We start from the raw sequence: 22,865 nt of genomic DNA on the forward strand, positions 1-22,865 counted from the left end.
ATCAAGGAACAGATGTCCTTTTTGTAAAGAGAAATGTCCTTGTTAGTCCTTTAGCAGAAAGGACAAAACCCAAGTATGATTCAGAAAAATATGTTTTCGTGAGGAGACTACAGGGAGTGCTCAGTGGTAAGAAGCCACAATTGAAGGAAGGAAGGAAGAAAGATTTATGTTAGATGGTTAGAATTAACAAACAGATGTTGTTGCAATAATAGGTTGTGTAGGAGTGTAAGATCTTGTGTACATATCTTGCATACCCGGTAAGCTCTGGTAGGTAGTTTAAACAGGGAATAACAGAGATCAGAGAACATGTACAGCTTTGTCCACAGTTTTGTGGATGTACATCATTACCAATAGGCAGTGTTCCTTCTGGTAACTAGAAGGGAAGTGTGCTACTTTTAATTGTCAGGAGAGGGGTCTGTCTGTTGTTTCCTCTCTATATCTTCAGATACAATTTTTTGGTAAACACAGTATTCTTATAATGAGAGAATGCTAAATATGACAGAATAGCAACAACAGGTATAGCTGGATATAAAAGAAATAATGGTTATTTGTTTAATAAAACATTTCAGGTCAGACACATAAGAAATAACAAACCACTGAGAATGGAATTAAGCAAAAGGACTTCTGCTGCACATAATACTTCAGCCCAATTTGATGTGACATGCTAGCCAAACCTGGAATCATATTCATTCAGATTTTTGTTTTTTAGAGCTTTTGAATATTCGATAGGCTGAATAATAATCAGCGTAAACTAAGATGCTGTTATGGTCTGGTCTTAAACCTCTAGAAAATATCATCTGTTCTCTTGCTACAGAAATTTCAGGTCTGGTTTAACCAAAGCTGTAGAATATCTGTAAAGAGGCACTTAAATCTGCTTTTGTTTTAATGTTTAACATCTTTAATGGTTTTGCTTATATTTTAATGTTATTAATAGAATTGAGGCCACATTTTAGTCTTGCATCTGAAAGTGATACAGCAGATCAAGACGATATAGAAGTTGAAGAAGATCAAGATGAACAGCCGCAGAATCAAACTATCCAACAGCCTTGCATTGTCATGGAAGATGCAGTGGCTACCTCAGGTGTAAGCACACTCAGCTCTACAGTATCCCATGACTCCCAGGCTGCTCACAGATCACTGAGTGTCCAGCTGGGCAGGCTAAAATTAGAGACAAACAGGTAAGTCTGGACATCAGGAGACACTAACCTACTTGTGACAGTATGTATTGTTTTGCTTTTAAAATATAAGTGCTTAAAATACTAGTGATAGTATCAGAATTCCATAGTACTGCAAGTTATTAATTTAAATGATGGTCATTGTTTAGCTGTCACTGATCACTTATATTAGTTTTATTAATTTCAGAACAACAGCGATGCAAGTTAAGGTCAGTCTTGATTTCAGATGCCCTTTCAAGGAAGGTCTGAAAAAATGAGCTTGTTGCCAAGCTTCTGCTTTTTCTCTCCCTCATATGCTGTGTATGGCTGATGAATAGTGTTATGTTTTGTTTCCATTAAGGCAGAACTTGCTGTTCTTTTCTAGAGTTATTCTTGGGGAATGAACTCAAGCTAGTGAACAGCCACACATGAACTCCACAAAGAAACTTCTTCAGACTATTTTTGTGCACAGAATTCACTGCAGCAGTATCTGTGCTTACCAGCAGGAGTTACCTTTTATTAAATAAATTTTGTTCATCAGAGAAAGATGGGAAAAATAGCTGTGTTGTTTAAAAGAAGAAATAAGCCAGAAATGTGGATATTGGATTTTTTCAGAAATATACATATTACACTTTAAACCTGAGATGTGAATCTTTTAGGTTTTTTGTTTGCTTAAGAAAGGTCAGAGACAAATCTGTCAACATTATTTTATCCAAATAATCTTCTATATATTTTGTTTTCATTAAGATGTACAAGATAGTTTGTTTAAAGTAGATATTTTAGCTTTTGCAGCATCTGATTTATGACATTGGATTTCCTACTGACCTCAGTAAATTTTGAGTATGACCTTGATAGAAAGAGAACATGTCTTCAATGACAGTTGTGCTGCTAGAACATTCCTTGTAGTTATTGTTCCAATTTAAATTAAAATGTTAAATTGTACTTTACTTTTAAATGTGTCCAGGAATTTTGCCGTAATTAGAGTAATTCATTAGACTGTACTGTTTTTAATTAAGTATCAGTATTTTTGAGTTTTTACGTTATAATTCATTGTTTTTGCTTGTGATCACCACTGAGAAATATTTTGATTGCCATATCGATACACTTAAATACATAAATAATTTAGATTGGCTCACCTTACTTCCCAAGTTTATGATGGGGAGTAGTATCAGAAGTGATCAATTTGTAGAGGTACTGTTTTCTAGCACTTTGCTTTTGTAAATTTCTCAGATGCAAAGCCTTTGGCCAAATAATCACATCCTGTCATTCATGCAGAAATTTTGAGGTCAATAATATGGACAGTTAAGTATTAATTAAAGCTTTGTTGGCATAAGCAGCAAGCAGCTATCAAGAGAAAATAGTTGATTATTTTATTGGCCCCAAAGGCCTTTTTCAACCAGAATAGATAGAGGAGGAATAAATTAACTGAAAGGTGACTGCACAACCTGTCTGGACAGAATATCAGTCTGCACTGAGATTTAACCAAATGGCAGGTGTGCGTAGTGGCACAGAGCAGCTCTGTTCACGTGCAGGGTGGACTTGTTAAGAATTGTTAGCTCAGGTGTGGAAGCACTCAAATGCAACTATGCTGCTGGTAGGCCTGCATGCAAGCTAGAAGTAGGACTAAATGTTTTTATAAAGCAATCATGTGGGATGCAGTTTACTTGTGTGCAAAGACAGATAATGTGCTTTTGTGCCACATTCTGTAGCTGAATTCCAGAATGTCCTTATCTTTCAGTGTGCCAGAAAAAAAGTTGCAGTGCTCAACTGGTATAAATAAATAAAAACAAAAAACAACCAAAAAAACCCTTAACAAAAAAACCAAACAAACAAAAAAAAACAACCCAAAAAAAAAGAAGAAACAAAGTCATACTAAAATGGAACAGTTATTGCATAGCTCTCAGGCTGACAAAGGCTTCAAGAAAGGGATGAAAGTGTTGCAATTCTTTCAAGGCAAAACTTCCTAAGGCTCAGAAGTCAGTGATAGGTTTATGAATGTGTTCTCCATGTCCAATTTTTCTGACCAAGTTCCTGAATACATGCTGTTTACAAGTCCTCCTTTATGCTAAAACACTTTTCTAAAATAACAAATTGCAGCAGCTTCACATACCAATTTTTCATTGTATTCTGATCATTTTCCTTTGACCAGTTTGAAAGGTGCTGACCACTGAATTTCTGGGTTTCTCTCTGGGTTTGTGTTATGAAGGAAGTGAAACATGGGTTCCAATTTGTTTCTGCTTGACATTCTCAAAAGTAATTGCTTAGGAGGGGACACAAGGTATTTTGCCTCCTCTTTTCTCAGTCTTCATACAGCATAAGAAGGGTAGGCAAAAAGTGCCTGGTATGTGAGGAAGGGACAGCCCTTGTGCAGATAAGAATGTATTTTCCCCATTCCAGTAATGCAGTCATAAGTTTTCACCACATTTTCATCACAGCTCCACCCTTGCTATACCTTTGAAAATGTCTGCTGGAGAAATACGAACTGGCATTTTTCCTTATAAAGAATTATGTCACAAAGTTTAGCCCTTGGTTTATGAAACACTTTGATATTTGTTCTTCTCAGTTACACAGTTTGTTTAAAACAGAATGCTGGCTGTAGAAATTTCACTGAAATTTTGTACCATACCACCTGTTTAGTGGGTGGATGTGTATATGGAGGCTGGTGTGGTTTGGGGCTTTTTCTTTTTTTTTAAAGAGCTATAGCTTTAGAAACCAGTGGACGTTTATGTCTTGATATAGGTCATAATAAATCTATAGTGAGAGGATGTTCCTATGAAAGCTGAAGAAGTCTTTCCTTGTCTCTGTCAAGAAGGTTTCCAGTTCAAGTGTAGTAAGATCTCTGCTTTCCTGAAAATTTGAAACTACTTAAAGAAATGTGTGCTTCCTTCCCATTACTTCACAGGTTATTGGAGGAGTTGGTTCAAAAGGAGAGAGAATTTCAGGTCCTCTTACATCAAGCTATAGAAGAAAAAGATCAGGAGATCAGAAACCTACGGCTTAGGTCACAGCCAATAGGTAAGTGAGAAGAATTTTCAAGGAAAAGTGTTGTACTATCTACAGATGAAGACAGTGGCAGCTAAACTTATGTTCTTTTTATTGACCCAGTCTCAGCAAAGATGCTTTATTATACTGCTTCTGGTAGGGTTTGCTTTGAACACATGTTCTGGAAACAAACTACTGAATATGTTACTCATGGCACAAGGAATGGTATGATTTAAGTATGTTTGATTGTGATTATGGAAGAGTACAAGGCTCCTGTCCTACAGAATAAATGTTATTTCTAAAGACAGTCTAGTACGTTTAGGTGTGTGCTTTTTGAATTACAGACTCTTCCTATTGTTACACTGAAGTTCCAGAGGATCTAATTGGTGAGATGTAAATAAAACTTAAAGCTTACTGAGGGAAGCTGAGTTTGATAAGTATCTGTTCTGAAGAAGGTGGAAGTGCTAATGCAGTTTGATGTTTCCATGTAATGTGCTTCAAAGAAGTGTTGCTTTCTGAAAGCAGCTGATCCTCAGTCTAAGGCACTGCCTACACACCAATTTTGAGTTACCCTGAACACTTTAGTTAAACTAATGCAACAATGTTAATGTAGAAACAGTAACAGTGAAATTGATGTGCTTTGCGCTAGTAAAGTCATTTTCTGAAGAGAACAGAAAATGTACTTGTATCGATGTTCATGCTACTTTAACTGTACCCCTAACCAAGTAGAGTAATTGGTGTATAACTGTCTATAAACTCTAATTAAGTGTGTGCTTTGGGAGTTGACATTTATCTTTATTTATGGGGATACTGGTATTCTAAGATTGAAGGGAAAGCTCACTGAAGAAAGTGCTTCAGCAGTCAAAAATGACAAGAGGTTGCTCTGGCAACACAAAACCTTTTCCCAAAAATGCTTGTTCTAGATATTCCTGGGTTGTCTGTCTGTCATCGTCATTCCACTGGCACAGGGACTGAAGACCCTGATCTCATAAACTGGCTGAGTGTTCAAGGAGCTGACGAGGCCACGATAAACAAGGTAGCAATGATTCTGTTCATTCTCTGACACAGTTGTACTACTGTTTTGTGACTCGATGCAAGAAGATACCAAACCTCTTTAATTACTTTAACGCATTTTGAGAGATAAATTTGTTTTCAGCGGATAGGAAAAATCCATGAATACAAAAGCCCTCATAAAAATACAGTATTGTTAATAATTCCTGTATCTGATTAGGAATAAGGGAATAAAATGTCCTGGTAAATAGACAGTAGTGCTTTGGTTTGTCATTTCTCAGTTTCTTTACACATTGCAGCAGTTCCTGCTGATTATACCCTGGATACAGTGTGCATGTTTACCTTTAGCTCACTGTGTTGAAGTGAAATCTCCTGGAGCAGATTGGTCTTCTCTGCAGCAAATTATATAATTTTAGAGGTGTTGCCATCTCAGAATTTCAGCTGATTTAGGAAAACTTGCATGTAGTTATCACTCCTCCAGATCAAAGTTCTTTGAAATTCAAGTACATCAAATTTAGATGCCACTTTTGAAAAGGTAGGTCTTAACTGTTTTTAATTTCCTCATGGGTGAAATGTCGTATTAATTATGTTCTAATTTGTGTCCATTGAAGTCTGACTCTGAGATATTAGTGGTAACAATAGAAATGCCACTTGACAAAAGGTTGAAGTAGCTGTAAAAGCATTACACCTTTCAAGTTGTGCCCGGTATACCAATGTAGAGTGTACAGTATAAAAATTAAGTAGTTTCACTGTATTTCTACAGTGTGGATTAATCTGTTACATGTACCATGTTTTGGCCCAATTTTAGGCTGCTTCTAAACTTAAACTTCTATCTTTAAGGGTAGATGGTATATAAGGCTTAGAAAGATTATATTTCTAACAAAATGTTCATTTAAACTTCATTTTGTAGTTCTTGGCTGAAGACTATACGTTAATGGATGTTCTCTGCTATGTTACAAGAGATGATCTGAAATGTTTGAGACTGAGGTAATGCTTCACAGTTAAATGAACTGTGCTGAGCAGGAGTTGTGTTATTTTACAAGAGAAAATAACTGATACTAAACCTCTATTTATTGGATTGTGCAGTATTAATTTAAAATAAGTAATACTTTCCAGTATGTTTTCATACACTGATGCATTCCTAATAAACAGCTGATACTGTTTAAATTTTAAAATAAGCTTTTCTATTAAAGGAAAGCAAAGGGAAAATTTTACAACAAAGCTTTTACTTTACACCTGGAGACACTGGATATCCCATCAGAGCCTTGCTTTTATTTAAAAAGGCAGAGATAGCAAAACTTTCTGTAGTTACCATCATCATCAGACTTCAGAACTACTGCTCATGGACTACAACACTAGATTTCACCTAATCATGCCACGTATGTGGGTCACTGCAGAACCAAGTTTAAATAAAAACAATACAAGTTATCAAACACTCTGTGTGTGCCTAGTCAGTTTAAAAATAAGTAACTAAATAAAAAATTTAAAAAAAAATATGGCAGGTGTTAAGATTTTTTCATAATCAACACTTTCATAATGTTGGAAGTCTGCTGTAAGTTATGCAGGTCCTTTGGACCAGAAGTCTGAACTCCAGAAAGCAGGCATCTGAAAAGTGAAAAAATTGCCCTGTACTGTAATCAGAAAAGAACTCTGTTCTCTATTTGAGTATTGCGTGTGGAATTTCACCTTTGATCAGCCTTCTCACTGAATTTCATTGGTCAAAACCAGAGCAAGGAAATCAGAAGGCACCTAAATTGGAATGCTTTCAGGCTAGAGAGTATCTTTGTACATGAGCATCTTTATGATTTTTTTTTTTTCTCTTTACAGAGGAGGAATGCTATGCACGCTTTGGAAGGCCATCACTGACTTTCGAGAGAAACACGCCTGACACTGAAATTTTTCTTCACTTCTCTGCAGAGAGGAAAAGATTTCCTTTCAGCACAGAGCAGGTGTGCTGTCAGAAGGACTGTTGCACTTTAATCCAGTATTTGTTTACCAATGTTAAAAACACTGCAGCTTCCTGAGTGCTTTTATTCCTATAATCCATAAGGAATCTGTAAACAACCTGCAACATTCTTTTACATTAAATGTTTTTACATGCAAGTTTTTCAAAAATTAAAAAAAACAACACCAAAAAACTTAAACTCATGAAATATTGTAGTTAAAGTAACCAGATGTTAATTTCATGAAAAACTGATGTAAGATTTCATGTGACTGTACATCACTGGAACAAAACCAAAATGTGACAACAACTTCAAGTTTCTTATTCATTGTAATATATCTCAATAATAATCTGTAGTAGAACTTCATAATTTCAATCATAATTAGATATTTTTCTTTTAGTGTTGAAGACCTAAAGGTAGTTGTTTTTACCTACTGCCCTACATAGTTTAATATTGTTTATTTTTTGGTAATTTAAGTTCCATGGTGCATTTGTTTTAGAGTTGTTCATGTACTACTGAACTGTACCAGTTGCATACACCTGAACCACAGTAATTTTAGCTTGTTCTAAAGCTATTTCTGACATACACAGTTGAAAATAAAAAGAACCTAAGACTTAACTTTTTCCTATATTTTTGGACTTTTAAAATAATAAAGGTGTAGAACTGGAAAATATTGGAATAAAAAAAGAAAAAAATCATACTTGACTATCAAAGGAACCTTTCTGACATGTTAAGTTATTCTGAGTTGAGTATTGAGTATTTTTTGGGTTTTCCTGTTTGGTCTAATTCCCGTACTGACAACTCAGGGCCAAAGAAAATTCTTCGCTACTTGACTTGGGAAATGAGTGTCCTGCCTCCATGCACTGAATAGTCACTAAGGCCTGTTGTGTTGTTCTGCTTTTATGCAGTTTATGCAATATGTCTTTTCTCACATATAATGAAAAAAGATGGTGGATGTTCCCTGTCTATCCACTCTCATTGTCACTCCAGTGTCCTAGCACCGGGTATCATCAGATTCTTACAGGGCAGCTGCAAAAAGCTCTATTTTGAGTAAGACTTGCCTGGACAAGAAGCTGCTTCTTTCTTCATTAGCCTCGTTAGTCAGTGAACAGCTTATGACCTGAATTTTTCAGGTCTAGCAACTATTTTCAAAGAAAATTAAGTATTTTTTCTAAACATAAACATGTTGTCCTAACATGTATGTAGTAATTTTTGCTGACTAAAACCCAACAATTATGTATAAAAAAAATAGGCCAAACAAAGAACAGTAGATCAAATAATTTTAGTCTTTTTTTTTTTTTTGCATGAAGATGGTTCCAGGGATATTTAGGTACAGATAGATTCAACTCATTTCAAAAATGTAACTACATTTCAGGAGAAACATAGCTACTGTTTAACAGTTTCTACTTCTATTAGAGCAGAAAACAGTATAGTTTCAAGGTAGCTTTAAGCACTGGAAAGACCAGTGGTGGAATTTGACTTGTCAGACCCAAAGCAACTAAAAAACTCTACCCATGGAAAAGTGACCCTAGGACACTGCACTCCCCTAATTTGATTTTGTGTGAAACATGATCCTGTATCAGCCTATACTTGTGGTTTGAAAACCTTTGATTTCATGCAGCATGAACAGACCAGAATGTAATTGCATTGCTTTATTTGTGTGTTGATACTATGAAAGCATGCAGCCTGTTCTCCATGACTCAGGGTGCTCAGCAATGCCAGCTGTGTGTAAGAGAAGGGAGTGTGATCGAGGAATTAATTTAATGTCTCCATGAGACCTAGCCTGGCACCAGCTGGGAATTAATTCCTGTAGTTCACTGCTGACCTCACCAGACCCAAGGTGGCTTCTGCAGAGTTGCTCAGCAATCAGTTCTGTGTTCTGCGCTGTAAGAGAGCATGTCTAGGCTGGGCCGTGTACACTTTTGCTATTTGAGAGATCATGAAGTGGTCTGAATGTGGTTCCCTGAGCAGCACAGCTTATCCATCTATGTATACTAGGTCTGTGCACAAAAGCTTCTGTAATATCCCCACTTAAGGCTACTTCATTGATTGTGCCAGACACTTTTTATATCCTCAGAACATGAAGAAACATTTTGGGACAGAGTGCATCAGACTGGTTAGTCTGGGACTCGTCATGCTGGCTTCCCTCAATATGCTGGTGGATGCCTACACGGACCACAAGTGAGGGATTTGAGATTATGTTGTAAGGACATTTTACGTTTTAGTGTAGGATTTTGCCAAGGGCGACCTTTTGACCATAGGGCATACCGCTCCCTCTGAGCTAGGATAGCTTCTCGGTCCTTGACTAGTGCTGTTACAATCCAGGGCTCAGGTTGACTGAGAGACACCTTTCCACCTCCATTAAGAGAGCCAGGCAGAACGCAGAAGTGAAAACTTGACCCAGGCAATACTGATTTTGGAGTCTCTTGCACCTTTCAGCGTAGAGCCCAGCCTATTCTTGGATCATAAACACTCTCCTGCTCACAAACCATAGGGCACATTTTTCACCTGAGCCCCGGCTCCTTCTGTTTTAGAGCACAAATGACTTCTGGTGCATCCTCCTTTCCCCTGGAAGACCTCACGCTCTGAATTTAGCGCTTTGTGAAAGGGAGGATGTTCTGCACGGTGGAGGACCATTGCTTTGTCCAGCACGCCAGACTGAGGGAGCTGCACCTCTCCATCCGCTTGCCTGCCTGCGTGCCACAGCTGCCTACCATGAGTTCCCCGATTCGTTCACCCTTCTTCAGCTGTAGTTCTGATGATTGCTACTACCTGCAAGCAGATGCAAAATGAAACGATGTTTTAATCGAAACCTAGAACACTTACAAGAGAAACACTCTTACGACCCTGGAAAGCAGCTTAGCGCAAGTTTAGGTGAACTCCCGGGAAAGGCAACGAGACCGTGACCTTTACGGAAGGGACTGGTACACTGACAACCCTTCACAGAGCCATTTTTGGGGAGCCAGGTGTTGTGGGCAGCTTAGGGTACGTACCGGGACTACAGCGGTACAGTTCTTTCCCCAACGCCGGGGCTTGTGCCCTGGCCACCGCTCCTCCCACCTGCTGCCGAGACACCGGCGGCGGGGAATCGGTCATCATCCCCGAGCCTGTGATTGCTCTCCGCGCCGGTACCTAAAGAGCTGTGCCAAGGCGGCGGGAGCCCTTCTGAGGAAAAAAACCCCACACCTGGAGAAGCGCCGGTGTATCAACTAGACCAGGGCTGCGGCGGGAGCCGGCTGTGCCCGCCCCCACCCCGCCGCCTCACTGCCGCCGCTGAGGGCGGTGGGGGCTCGTCCTCGCCAGCAGCGGCCGTTACCCGCCCGCGGGCGCTGGGCCCGCCCTCACCTGCTGCCGGGCAGATCCCGCCGGCGGGGGAGGGGAAACGTGGCGCTCTCACCTGCCCGGGGCCGCGGATCCGCGGGGCGGAGCGGAGCAGCCGCGCTCGGCGAGGAGGAGACATGGCGGAGGCCGCGGGCAGGAGCGGCGGCTGCCGGCGCCCCGCAGGTGAGGCGCTGCCGGCGGTTTGGGGCGGGGGGGAGCGGCGCAAGTCGGGTCGGCGGCCGCGGGCGGCCCTGCGCAGCCGGCCGTGGGGCGAGGGACCGCGGCGGGGCCCGGCGGCGGCCTCCTCTCGCAACAGGTGCGGGGCTGCCCGTGCCCGCCGGGCTGTGGGGGTCTTTCCTCGCTGCCCCCGGGGGTCACCCGCCGCCAGCAGACCCGGCCCGGACTCAGCCGGAGGGGCAGCCCCGCGCAGGGGCGCCGCGACCCGGCGCGGGCGGCGGGTAGGGCAGGGTAGAGCCGTGCCGTGCCGGCGGGGGCGGCGCGTCCGGCCCGTGTCCTGCCGAAACAGCGAGACCTGCCCCGCCGAAACGGCGAGACCCTTTCCCGGCACCGCGGAGAGGCGTCGGCGGGTGCGCGCCGCCGCGACCGGGGCACCGTTTGTTGTTTTGAAGCCCTTCGCTGCCAGGGCTCGGTGTGCCGCGGGCGCCTTCACCGCCACCGGGCTGAGGCGAGGTGCCCAGCCGCGCGGGGGAGGCCCGGCCCGGCCCGGCCGGCTGGGAGGGAGCCCAGGGGGAGGTCGCCGGGCTGCGGCGCGGGAGCCCGGGGGGTGCGGGGCAGCGGAGCTTGAACGGGACGCTCCCGCGGTTAGGGTGAATACCTGCACCGTCCAGCTAACGGGGACGAGGTGAGCCCCGGCGAGGAGCGGGGATGTCTCGGTGGGGTTAAGGTACCCGGTAGCTGCGTCCCTCCGAGCCAGGCCCGGGGGGTTTGGCTGAGCCTTAAGAACGTGCGAGTGACCGGCTTCTGCAAGCCCATAGTTCCTCTAGGAACCAGGGAGGTGTCTTTAAATCGCCTCTAAGGAGGGATGTCAGCTGCAAGAGCATTATAAAACGCTTTTATTTCGCCCTAAGGGCGAGGAGGGTGCAGGGAGGAGATTTTGGCTTACGCAAGCGGATCGACTGCTGCATCGCTGTTGTAGGCGCAGATGCTGTTTGCTTTTGCAGGCAGCGGAGGGGTTGCCTTTCTGGCATGTTCACTGTGAGTGCTGCTTGCTGGGCTGTGAAGTCTGACTAGCTTTCAGTCCTCTCCTTTTTCCCTTTTTTTTCCTCCTTCCAGAGTACAATTCCACTCACCCTTTGCTAGTCCTTCACTTCTCTAACATACGTCCAAGTTTATCTCTGAATCACAGAGTGAGATTTTTCATCAAAACAACATATGAATAGGCCATATGGCTGTTGGTTAATTAAGTGTGTTTCCACAGTATAATATTTTTAATACATAATTTTATATAATGTGGGCATGCAGTCACAAGCAGCAACTGTGGGCAGACCCATCCAAATGCTGTCTTTCCTTATTAAAGTTAGAAGTATAGTGCTTTTGCTCAGAAATCCTTTTTTACAAATCACTTGCAGCCATCACTCTAAAGTTCAACTTCAGAAAGGATGTGCATCTGTTATCCTATGTGTTTCAGAGTTTGCAGCCTTATTAACTTCACTTTGCACGGGAAGAACTGGACGTCAGTGTATTTTTAAAGCCACATTTAACAAAGTCTTTTCAAGTTCTCTACCTTATGTTGTTGTGGTGGTTATTTTTTTTAAACTGTATGATCAGTCTTTTTTTGATCGTTTACCAAAACAGGAGATGAGCTGCCAGGTGATATGTATTTTACTGATGTATCATTTTAAAAGGACTTATGTGCCTAGATTTATTCTGAATTTGCTTTGTAGTTTCATTTCACGTTACTGTGTTGTTGAACTTTTACTCCTTGTAGACAGGAGGTGGATCCGCTTGCATGAGTTGTTGAGTATTTTGCCTTTAAATTGCTTTGTGCTGTCAAAGTTCATTTAAAACTTCCTCGTGTGTGAAATGTCAGAGTTAAACTTCTGTGAAGCTGTTTGTTGTCTGCTGAGGTTCTTTCAGGTCTCCTTCTTTCCAGGCGTCCACAAACAGGAGCACCCTCACAGCATGTCAGGGAGCTGCTCCGCAGCTGCTTGGTCGAGCGGAGTGAGCAGATGTGTGTGCCCAGGGAGGGCTGTGTGGATGGCTTTGGCTGCGGTCTGCTCCGCAGGCGGAACGCCCGTGTCTGGATCCGGCTCCTCAGGAAGGTCAACCTCCCATCCTGGTTTGGTGAAATTACCTACTGGTTGACTTATTGCTCCTGTTAAAAAAACAAAGCCGAACAGCTAAATAGCTGTGTGTGTGTTTGGTTGTGGGTTTTTTCCTTCCTGTGGCTAGATATACAGACTTTCAGAGCTGATCCTGGGGAAAGCTTTAACAGTGCCACGAGGACTTGGCAGAGAGATGTTACAAGGGGATCCCTTTATTGTTGGTCAGATGGTCTGCTGCACTTAAGTAGCTTTCTTCAGGTGAATGGCTTAATTACCAGGGTGAGGGGTTTTTTTTTGACTGTGCCATTCATAAATGCATAAATGGCAAAATGAGTAGAGTGCTAAGGGGGTACACTAACTTATACCAGTTAGAATTTTTTAATCATATCTACTTGAGCATCTTGCAGTGCTAACAAGCTTTTCAGTGACTCCCGAGATGAAGGGCCCTCTTGTGGGGAGTACCAAACAGAGGAGCTTCTAAGGCACCTTACTTTATGGCTGCCCACCCATAAACGGAGGCGTGCCTCTGCCTGTGAGACTTCCCCATGTGCGCTCTGGGCCACTGTGGCCAGATCTGTGTGCAGGTGCTTAAGCACTGGGAGACCAGAGAGAAATGTGCTTGGTTTGTTGCAAAAAAAAGCTTTAATGTGATGATTTTGCATACTTTTCTAGTTAGTGTTCTCTTCTGAGTTTAATATTATGGTGTTCTTTTTGCAGCAAAGCAGGTCTGCACTTTAAGTGATGTCGGTGCCAGGTAGCTTGTTAAAGCCAAACACTGCGGTGTTCTCTCTGTAACAGCTGGTGAGACTTTTCATCTGTTGCTTGTTTGTCCTGGTATTTTCTCCATCTGAGAATAAATCAAGTTTTAGCTTATTGTGTTATCAATTTTTTTAACGAATAGATACATTACAGGGGAAAACACAAAGCTACAGAAGGCATGCAGTAGGTGGGAACTTAAGGCGCTATCCAGTTCCCCACGGCTCCTTCCCACTGGTGATAAAGTATTTTGCTGGAAGAGGGTTTATACAGTATTTTCACACACCAGTTTTATCTCTGCCTGGCGCAGGCGGTTCCCATTCTCTCGCTGGGGAGCTGCCAGTGGTCCTGTGTTGGTGTGGGTGCGAGGAGCTGCCAGAGTGTGTGTGTGTATGTGGCAGGGGGAGCTTGTGCTTTGGCATTTGCTCTTTGCTCGGACTTGTACCTTAATCCTCGATTATCAGAGACCAAGGCATCATGGAGGTAACAGCAATTTGAAGCAAAATGTTTTATTGCCATGATAGTATATGCTTACAAACACTTAAAGTGATGAAAGTGCATATGTTGTTAAAGTACTGTAATTTCCATCCATAATTATTTAAACGTTAGCCCTATTGTATAGATTTCCTATCTTTTAATATATAAATTGAGGACCTGTGATTCTTCTATTGCCACCCTCTCTGATTAAAACCTATTCAAACTTTGAAATTCTGTACCAGATCTTACAGTTATTTATTTGTTACTACATTAATAATATCCTGAGTCAGTACTGTAGCTCTGAATGCGTAAGACTGATTTATCAGTAGCTTGTAGAATGAAAATGATACAACTAAATTAAAATTAAAAGTTTGGATGAGAGGATTAAAATCCTTATAGAAGCCACCCCTCAGCTTTAGAAAGCTGTTAGAAGTACTGTCTCTTGGTATCTTTCATTGGTCGAGTAATGTTTGTGCAAGGACTACACGCTGTGGAAAAGTTTGAACAAGCCTTTTTATATGCATATCATGTAATGTGAGTCAGGCTGTCTTTCCCCACCCACCTACTCCCAGCACTGCTATAGTGTAAAAAAAGGGGCGTGGGGTAGGGGGGAGAGAAACAACAAACCTCAACAAACAAAACTACCCCCACCCCCCAAAAAAAAACCCCACAAAAAATAAAAGCAAACAAATGAAAAAAAAAAACCAAACAAAAACAAACCAAACAAAAAACCCAAACCAAAACACTGCCACAAGAAACCTCTCGAGTTCATGAAAAATCAGGCCTGTTAAATGATGCTGGAGCAGCTGGCATAAGTGCTACTTCCCTTACAGGAAGAGAGCTTCTACTAATCTAGCTAAAGTAGTATGCATTGTCATTTTACTTGGGCTTCATTTTGAAAATGGATGTTCTTTTTTATATGCTATTTCAAACTGTAAAAATTGTAAATTTACAGTAATCTGAGATGGCTACCTTTTTTATTTGTATGATGGCTGGTTTATTACTATCACAGAAACAATTTTAGTAATTTTCAGCTGTAAAGTATTTGTGGTATTAAAGGTAATTAAATATCAGTGCAATAATTGCCTCAATTATGTAAATACAGTATAATCTTGCAACAACATACTTTCTTTTCCACTTGAAAAAATGTGCGTAAGTCTAGACCCACAGTACAAGCCACAGCGTGCTGCTAATGTTGTTGTAGTAACTCTCTTTGCACACCCACCTTTCCTCCAGGAAGGAGATCCCCTGTATGTGACTTCTGTTAAACAAATGCAGTGGCCCGCTAGGAACTGTGGCAGAACAGGCTACATGTATATTATATGTGTTTGATGTGAAAAAGACTGAGATCATGCGTTTTTTAAACTGGTTCAGATTTAATTCTGCAGCTGTTCCTGAGTATTGATTCTGGAGTTGTGCCATACTTGCTTTCATGAAAATCAATCTTTGCTTTCATTAAAATAAGTAGAAGGTATATTTATACCCTTTGTGGCTTTGGAGAAAAAAATCTTGAAAATATATATCCTAGGAGATCTGTCAGAGTTCCAGGAAAATGACCCTAAGTTGTCTGTTAAGATGACGTATGGGGGTTAGGCTGCCTCACTATTCAAATGGATGGAGTTAGCAACCCTGAGTCCTGTTGACTTTGAGATTCTTTAGAGATGTAAGTGGTGGCATGATTTATGCTCCAGACTGATAGTCACTGTGAGACTATATTATGGAGGGGAGAAATAAAGTACTGATATCTCCAAATATTTCTCGTGTCTGACACTCTAATATGTTCTCCCTTAAAGTTAATGGAATCGAAAAGTCCAGACTTCTTGGTCACCTTTTAAGAAACATGTTTGGAAGTAAGATGTCAGGAGAGCACTGGTAATTAACACAGCTCAAAGTAGTTCACAGGATTCCATCCATCGGATGCTGTCAGTAATACAACAATGGAGAAAATTTTAATTTGGTCTTGGCATATTGCCTTTTCTTTCAAGTATGTTCACGTTTCCATGAAAAAGCTTAGTGCTTTTTCTTTGAAGTATGTTCACATTTCTACTGAAAAGCTTAGTACATACATAAGTGCTATTAATTTTGAGTACTTTACAAGCGCTTCTCTTGACATGTATACAAGCAAGGTATTTAAAAAATAAGCTCTTTTTACAGACAGAAGCAGTGGCAATACTGCCCAGACTGTTAGTTAGTAATTAGCATTGGTGATTTCTGCCATCTACTGAATTCCTGTTTCCTACTGCCCTGTGAGTTCCCCCTTCCTTGCTCCCTTTCCTTATCTAACTGAGCATTGGCTGAAGTTACATGATCCAATATCATTCTGTTATATATAAGTAAAGTGTCATCTAAGAATGACCTAATATGTTTTTATTCATCATGGTACGCGTTGTGCAATTTTTATAATCAGTCATGCTATGCAAATCCATTTAATTAAAAAAATGTAACAAGACTTGTTAATGTACATCTTGTATTTGATTGTTTTATTGGTGTGTATGTGTTCAAAGCATTTGTGGATGATGAGACTCTTGCCTCCATATTCATGTGTCTTTTGCTCTGATGAGTGAGTTTGAGTCAACAGGGCAGGGCTCCCAGTCTTCTCCTTGATTTTCCTATGCATGGGAATGCACACAGGTTCAGTTTTAATTGACAGAAGGGAGAAATAGCTGATGCTTCAGTTAATGCTCACCTTCTGTCTAGTCAGTTCTGAGCAGCTCTTACCACCCCTTAGTCCAGTGTGTGGCACTGCGCATGTCAGGGGGATAGGTGAAACTGGGAAGAGGTCACCTCCAAGAGAAGCCTCCTGCTCCAGGGTCTTGCAGGCAGCCTGGCTGCTGGCACAGCTGCCTGCCTGCCTTTCACCAGGACTGCAGGGGGTAGGGATGAGGTGGGGACCAGAGGAGCAAGTCTCCCACCTCATCTGAGAGGACTGCCGTGGCTGCTCTTAGCACCTGCAGTTCAGCAGCTGAAGAATATGTTGTCTTACTGTTTTGATCAAGTAGCATCTAGAATGTGTACAGTCTTTGCAGCACATATGGTAGGACCCATAAACAGATGGGCAAGCTAAAGGAGCCGAAGTAGTCAGAATAGTTGGTAGGAAAATAAAGACCTGGTGTCGTCTTCTCATTTCCAGACTTAGCTTATTTAAAACTCATTGTTTCTTACACAGATATGGATAATAATTCTGTATTTAATGTATTGGAAAGGGAAATACTGAGATATGAAACCAGATTAAAGACATGTTTATTCAAACTCCAGGAGACAAAGGTGAAAAGAGCTGAACCTGCCTTTCTAAGTTTGCTTTCTGAAGAATCTTAATAATCCATTGCTGCTCCCCTCTGTTTCCCCAGCACATATGTAAGTGATGTTTGCTTAGAAAGGCTGAATGGTTCTGCTCTTTCTTGGTTTGAAGCATCTAATTCAATGGATGAAGGATAAGTTAATGAAACTACTGTGGTTTTATGGCCTTGACTTTTAGAAGTGAGTCAACTTATTGCTTATTTAAAGCTATTCAGAGTGCATCTATACCCTTGACAGCAGGATTCTCATTAGTCAAAAAGATGAAGGTTTCCCTTCTTATTCTCTGGCATTTTGTATTCAATCTTACTGATTAATGCAAGGGCCTTTTTTTCCTTCCAAGAAGGTGGAGAGAAGAAATTAATTATTATATCAGATGTTTATACACTAAATACTGAAGTTGTTTAAAAAAATTAATGTACTGCTGTAAAAACAATCTGCCAGTCCTTTATTATCTTGTATATAAAAGTGAGGCCTTAGAGATATCTTTGAAGAGAGAAACCTCTGTAAAGATGAGGTTATCCTCTCTCCTTTTTTGACAATAAGAGGTAGAAGGAAGAGAGAATACAAGAGTAGCAGTGGAAAAAATTATGTGTGCGTGATGTTTGAGACTGTGGTTTGCTTAATGGAAGCAAGTGTTTTTTCTGATATAGTGGCTGTTTTTTCTATTTCCAACTTAACTTTTCCTTTTTTTTTTTGTTGTTTTTTGTTAACCAGGGCAGAGGAATCCTGTCTGTCTTTTTAAGGCTGTTTTGCTCTGTCCTAGATTTACATGGCATTGAAAAGGTTTCCAGTCCTTTGATGCTGAGTAAATAGCTTTTTTTCTCACACAAGGGGCAGGGAAGGCTCTATTTTCTCAGTTCTTTTGGCCTGATTTAAAACCTAGTGAAGTAGAAAGTAAATGCAAGGAGATGAGTCTGTTGAAGGAAATTAGGGAGAGATTGAGTTTAGGGTTTAGTTAGTGTGCATATATTCCAATATTGTTTTGCGAGGAGTAGGGAGTTGGACTTGATCCTTATGGGTCCCTTCCAACTGGAAATATTCTACAATTCTGTGATCTAGCACTGTCTATATTATGTATTTTTAAATGACTTCTTAAAAAAAGCTTTTGACATAGATTATTGCTGTTGAAAGTGTCCATACAAAATACGATTGTGTGTTTTGATGGGTAGGTACACTGAAATTTTTTGGTGTACTGTTTTTGCAGAACAGGATGGGAGCTTTTAACTGTACCTTGATTTTCCTGATCTTTCTTCCCATGAAAGAAACTTTTGGAACCCAGTTCCCAGTGCAACCTTATTGTTTCACGCTGGGAAAACATGTTTGTAATTACAAAATGCCATACCCCTTCTTGATGCTACTATATAAGATAGATACCTACCTTGTCCTGAACCTCTCAGTACTAAGAACATCAGAAATAACAATGAAATATGGGCAATCTGGAAAGGAGCATATGTTAAAATATTGACTTGATCTAATTCTTGATATAAAATGCACTTAAATTGAGGGGAAGCTTTCCTTTTATGTTAAAAAGCCTTGAATCAGCATCCAAGAGCAGAAGTAGAACAGTGTTTACTTTGCTATACAAATACTGTGACCCAGGCCTGTCTCAAGTTTGTGGGTTTTGTTGCTTGGTTTGTTGGGTTTTTTACTGGTACCCTACAAGAAAATGATCTTCAGCTGTTAGCAGTTTTGGATAAACCTGAAGAACAGGATAAGAAAAGGGTTGTGGATAATGCTCTAAAAGTACTAAAGTTCATGTGTGACTTCTCTGTTCAGTTTGTGGTTTTCACAGTCCAAACTTTTCTTCTCTATTGTTTCAGTAGTTGAATAGTTGCTGAGTATCTCTTATAACAGTAAGGTTGTACAAAGTATTTTAAAAGAGAAGTATTTTAGAAGAATCAATAAGGTATTTCAGAAGAATTCTGAAGGTTTTATTCCATCCTATAACTGGAGAAACCGAGGCTAGAGGTTATAGCTTACTTCAGGCTTCGGAGAGCTCAAGTGTTGGAAAGAGCAGCAGTGGAGAGCAGGCTGCCCTGGCTTCTGAAACTGGCTTGATGTATCTGTGCCTCAAACTTTTTTTTTTTTTTTAAATCCCTCTGGCTGGCAGTGGGGAAGAAGGGGGATTTGAAGGCTGGAGATTATATAGTGGTCTGTTCAATGGATGGTTGTATCTGGGTTTCATGATAGTGGCAGATAGTAGATTTGTGTATGTGTTAAGATTGAGAGCTTATTAGACTTGGAAGTGTTGAGGGGTTGGGGTATTTTTTGCCTTTTTTTGGGGGGAGGACATGACACACAGTAGGGGAGGTTCCCCTGTCAAACCCTGACTTCTTGGTTGCTTGCTCTTTTGGTACGGTGTTCTTTTAAATCTTATTTTAACTGCACTTATGCTAAGAAAATAGCAGGACAAAGATATGAAATCCCTATAAAATGTAGCTTGATGAACATACAACAGGTGTCTCATAGAGCAGGAGGAAAGATCTGTATATTGTGATTCAGCAATGTCTTATAAGTGCTTCAGCTTGCAGGGCTTTTCGTAGGCAATTTGTCTATAAATTTCTTTTGCCCCTTTTGCAATAGTGTATGATCCTGCAATCAGTTAGCTTGATTCTCTGTAATGTAACCTGACATGCCCAATGATACAAGATGGCTTCCACTTAGTGTTACATCAGGTGTTTTTTTTCTTGAAAACATACACAGTCCTAGTTATCACAGCCTGTCATCTCTTGTGAAAGATACAAATGGTCTTGTCTTCACAAGGTTTTTCCTTTCTGTTAGTTAGTTAACTTGTGTCGAATACTGCCTTTTGTCTTCCCCTATGAAAGAGCAAAAAGGTTCACTTCAGTAAATTCAGACTGGCAGAGTGCTTCACAAGGCAGTGGCTGTAAAACATGAACTTGTCGTGCACCTCATTATACTCTAAATCACAGTAATGAGCTTCATGTAGTGTTTGGATAGTTTACAGGGACTGAAACAATCCTGTGAATGAAAGAAGATAGCAAATCTGGAGTTCAGCCACTGAAAATTATCAGATTACTCACAGTAGACTGCAGGTAGGTATCATGGTGACTGTGCTGGTGACTGGCTTCAACTTGCTTTTCATTTCATAGGTAGAGATATCAAGAAGAAACATCAATTAGCACGTTGTTATGAATATTTACATTTCCCAGATCACAATATAATTATCCTAATAGTCTTTGTTCAAACTGCTGTTTAAGACTGTTGCGTATCAGATAATGTATTGTGCAGGTAATTATACCTATAGAATCCAGAGAATGAGAGTGGGTGTGTTTAAGTATAGTGGTTTAATTGATAATGAGTTTGAAAGTGTTGTAAAAAGGAAAAACCCCCAAATTGTCCAGTGCCCTCAAGATACACAGTTGCCCTCATCCTCTTGAGAGAGTCTCACCCCATTGGTAAGAGCTCAGCTGTGATTGTATTGGTATACAGTCTGACTGGTGATTAGAGGGAGGGGGGAAATCATTAATAGGGGCTGTGCAAGCAAATGTTTTTTGTTTATTTTTTTAATAATTTAACAGTCTTGGTACTAAAATTATCCACCACTTTGTTCCCTCAGGGGAATGTTGCTTTCATCCCAGTTTTCATATAGAAGCTCCCACATAGCTGAGATAAGGCTGAAATAAGCAAAACTCTTCTGCTAGGGATACCTCAGGAATTTCTTTTTCTGCCTGAAACCAGTGAATGGCAGGAGGGGATTTGTCCATACAGTCTGGTTTTATGCAGCACTGCTACCTTTTTATGCATGTTTAATAGTGTTATTACGAAGGTGTTTTTTGTTTTTTTTTTTTTACAAAACCCCCAAGTACCTCAAGTTATGTGGTATCTGCTATTGTAATAGACGTCTTTTATTTGTAACAGGTTGCAGGTAGCTAGGGTGCCATTTTATTAGGCATTTGGAAACATGTTGTGGGCTGGCATAATTTTTAACCACAGGAGCCTTGAAATTAAATCATGCTATAAAAGCTGAATGTGGTGTTGATCCTTTACCTCTGTCATAATTCACCTCTGCATTAGTAAGTCGACAGAAATAAATATGCACCAACACCTCAGTTGCCTGTGTTCATTACCCAAATCTATCTTAACCAGCCCATGAAACATCAAACTTAGTCATTACTATTTTTGTACTCAGAGCAAGTCATGCTTATAGGTGCAGGGGATCCTGCAAGGACCAAGGAAGGTGTTCTCAGTCTTGTAGCTGTTCTTCAGATAATAGGGAAATGGAGATGCTGAAACAGTTAACATACCATGAAAGCTCCTTTGGAAAACCCCTCCAGTCAGGTGTATTTTCGTGTGTTAGATACTTCTTATATGTTTTAAAATGCCTGTTTGAGTAGTTTAGTAATTAAAGGTGATTGATTGAACATAATGTTTAAAAGGGCAGGAATCCTTTCTTAGTGACTTAAAACAGTGAAAGGGAGTGGAGTGATATTTAAGCTCCCATGTAAGTGTTGTTTTCTGTTGCTGTTGTTCTGTTGGCAACAGTCTTGGGCAAGTAGGAAAAGTATTCATGGTACTACCTACCACACTTTTTTTGTAGCTCTGTGTGTACTGTTATGTAGTGTTTGTGGTAGGCATCAAGTGGATGGGATTTGAAGAATGGAGCTGTTTCTCTTACGGGACAAAGTAGTAGCCTGTATAAACCCCAGAAAGCAAATTGCAGAGCTAAAGAACAGCTTGTGTTACAGCTTTTTTTTTTTCCTTACTCTTTTTTTTTTTTTTTGTCCACGCCCTTTAGTACAAAGCATCTTTAACTGTAGACAAATGTCATTGTGTATAGCTTCCGTGTATGCCCAGAGAGTCCAAGTTGTAGCCCAGTGGCAGGACATAGCCAGGAGGAAATACCTACTGGAGATGGGCTGTGGTCTCGGTTCAGAACTGGTGCCCTCCTGCAGAATACTTCTGTTTTGGTTGGGTGCTTTGTGTCCATGCTGGAGAAGAAGGAAGAATGGTCCAGCTGGGCCTTCAGGTGGTGCTGTGTTCTGCTTCATCCACTGGGTTTCTACTGATGAGCCTAAGGTGTGGGTGAACAGAGCTGTCCTGGCAGCTGAGCATGATCCAGGACTCCTCTGTAAGGAGCATCCCGGGCCACTGTGATACATACCATGTTGACTGTCATAAACTCTGACCTTTCTTCTTCAGTATTGTTACGCATGTTGTTGAGGTGATCATATACATCTGTATAATCTTGTGCTTTCAATATGAGCCACCTGCAGACTTGTAAACTAATGTATGTGCCATCTTGTGGTAGCTGATCAGGTTACATCAAGATTCTCTAAAAAAACCCAAACATCTGAAGTGGGGAAAAATCCTGTAATTTTAACATTATAGAGATGTTCTAGCTTGCAGTTTTTCTTAAGTAGTATTTTGGAACAGTGAGCACACATTGAATGAGATGAAGATAAAGGTCTCACAGGTAAAAAAAAACATCCAGCGTATTACATAGTGGCATTTGGAGCTGTGAAGGATGAAACATGCAGATTACAAAACTTGTGAGCAAGTGCTCTGTTGTAAACGGCTAATGAAAATCCAGAACGCCAGCATACGAAGGAAATGCAACTAATTAAAATCACCCAGGCTGTTTGTATATTGTTCATTTTGCAAAGTGAATGTTAATG

At 40.7% G+C, this 22,865-nt stretch overlaps 1 protein-coding gene across 2 annotated transcripts in view; it reads left to right on the plus strand.

The window, feature by feature from the left end:
- The window catches only part of MAP3K5 (mitogen-activated protein kinase kinase kinase 5), a 109,673-nt gene extending 101,965 nt beyond the window's left edge, over nucleotides 1-7,708 (plus strand). For both annotated transcript variants that reach the window (XM_074818989.1, XM_074818990.1), the window contains 5 exons: nucleotides 935-1,178; nucleotides 4,057-4,169; nucleotides 5,060-5,172; nucleotides 6,058-6,134; nucleotides 6,975-7,708. In XM_074818989.1, coding sequence (XP_074675090.1) covers nucleotides 935-1,178; nucleotides 4,057-4,169; nucleotides 5,060-5,172; nucleotides 6,058-6,134; nucleotides 6,975-7,035 — 608 coding nt within the window. In that variant the 3' untranslated portion in view covers nucleotides 7,036-7,708. The remainder of the gene's footprint in view (nucleotides 1-934; nucleotides 1,179-4,056; nucleotides 4,170-5,059; nucleotides 5,173-6,057; nucleotides 6,135-6,974) is intronic.
- The last annotated feature ends 15,157 nt before the right edge of the window (nucleotides 7,709-22,865 follow it).

This window comes from Strix aluco, chromosome 3, assembly GCF_031877795.1.
Source record: "Strix aluco isolate bStrAlu1 chromosome 3, bStrAlu1.hap1, whole genome shotgun sequence".
In the NCBI taxonomy this organism is placed as follows: domain Eukaryota; kingdom Metazoa; phylum Chordata; class Aves; order Strigiformes; family Strigidae; genus Strix; species Strix aluco.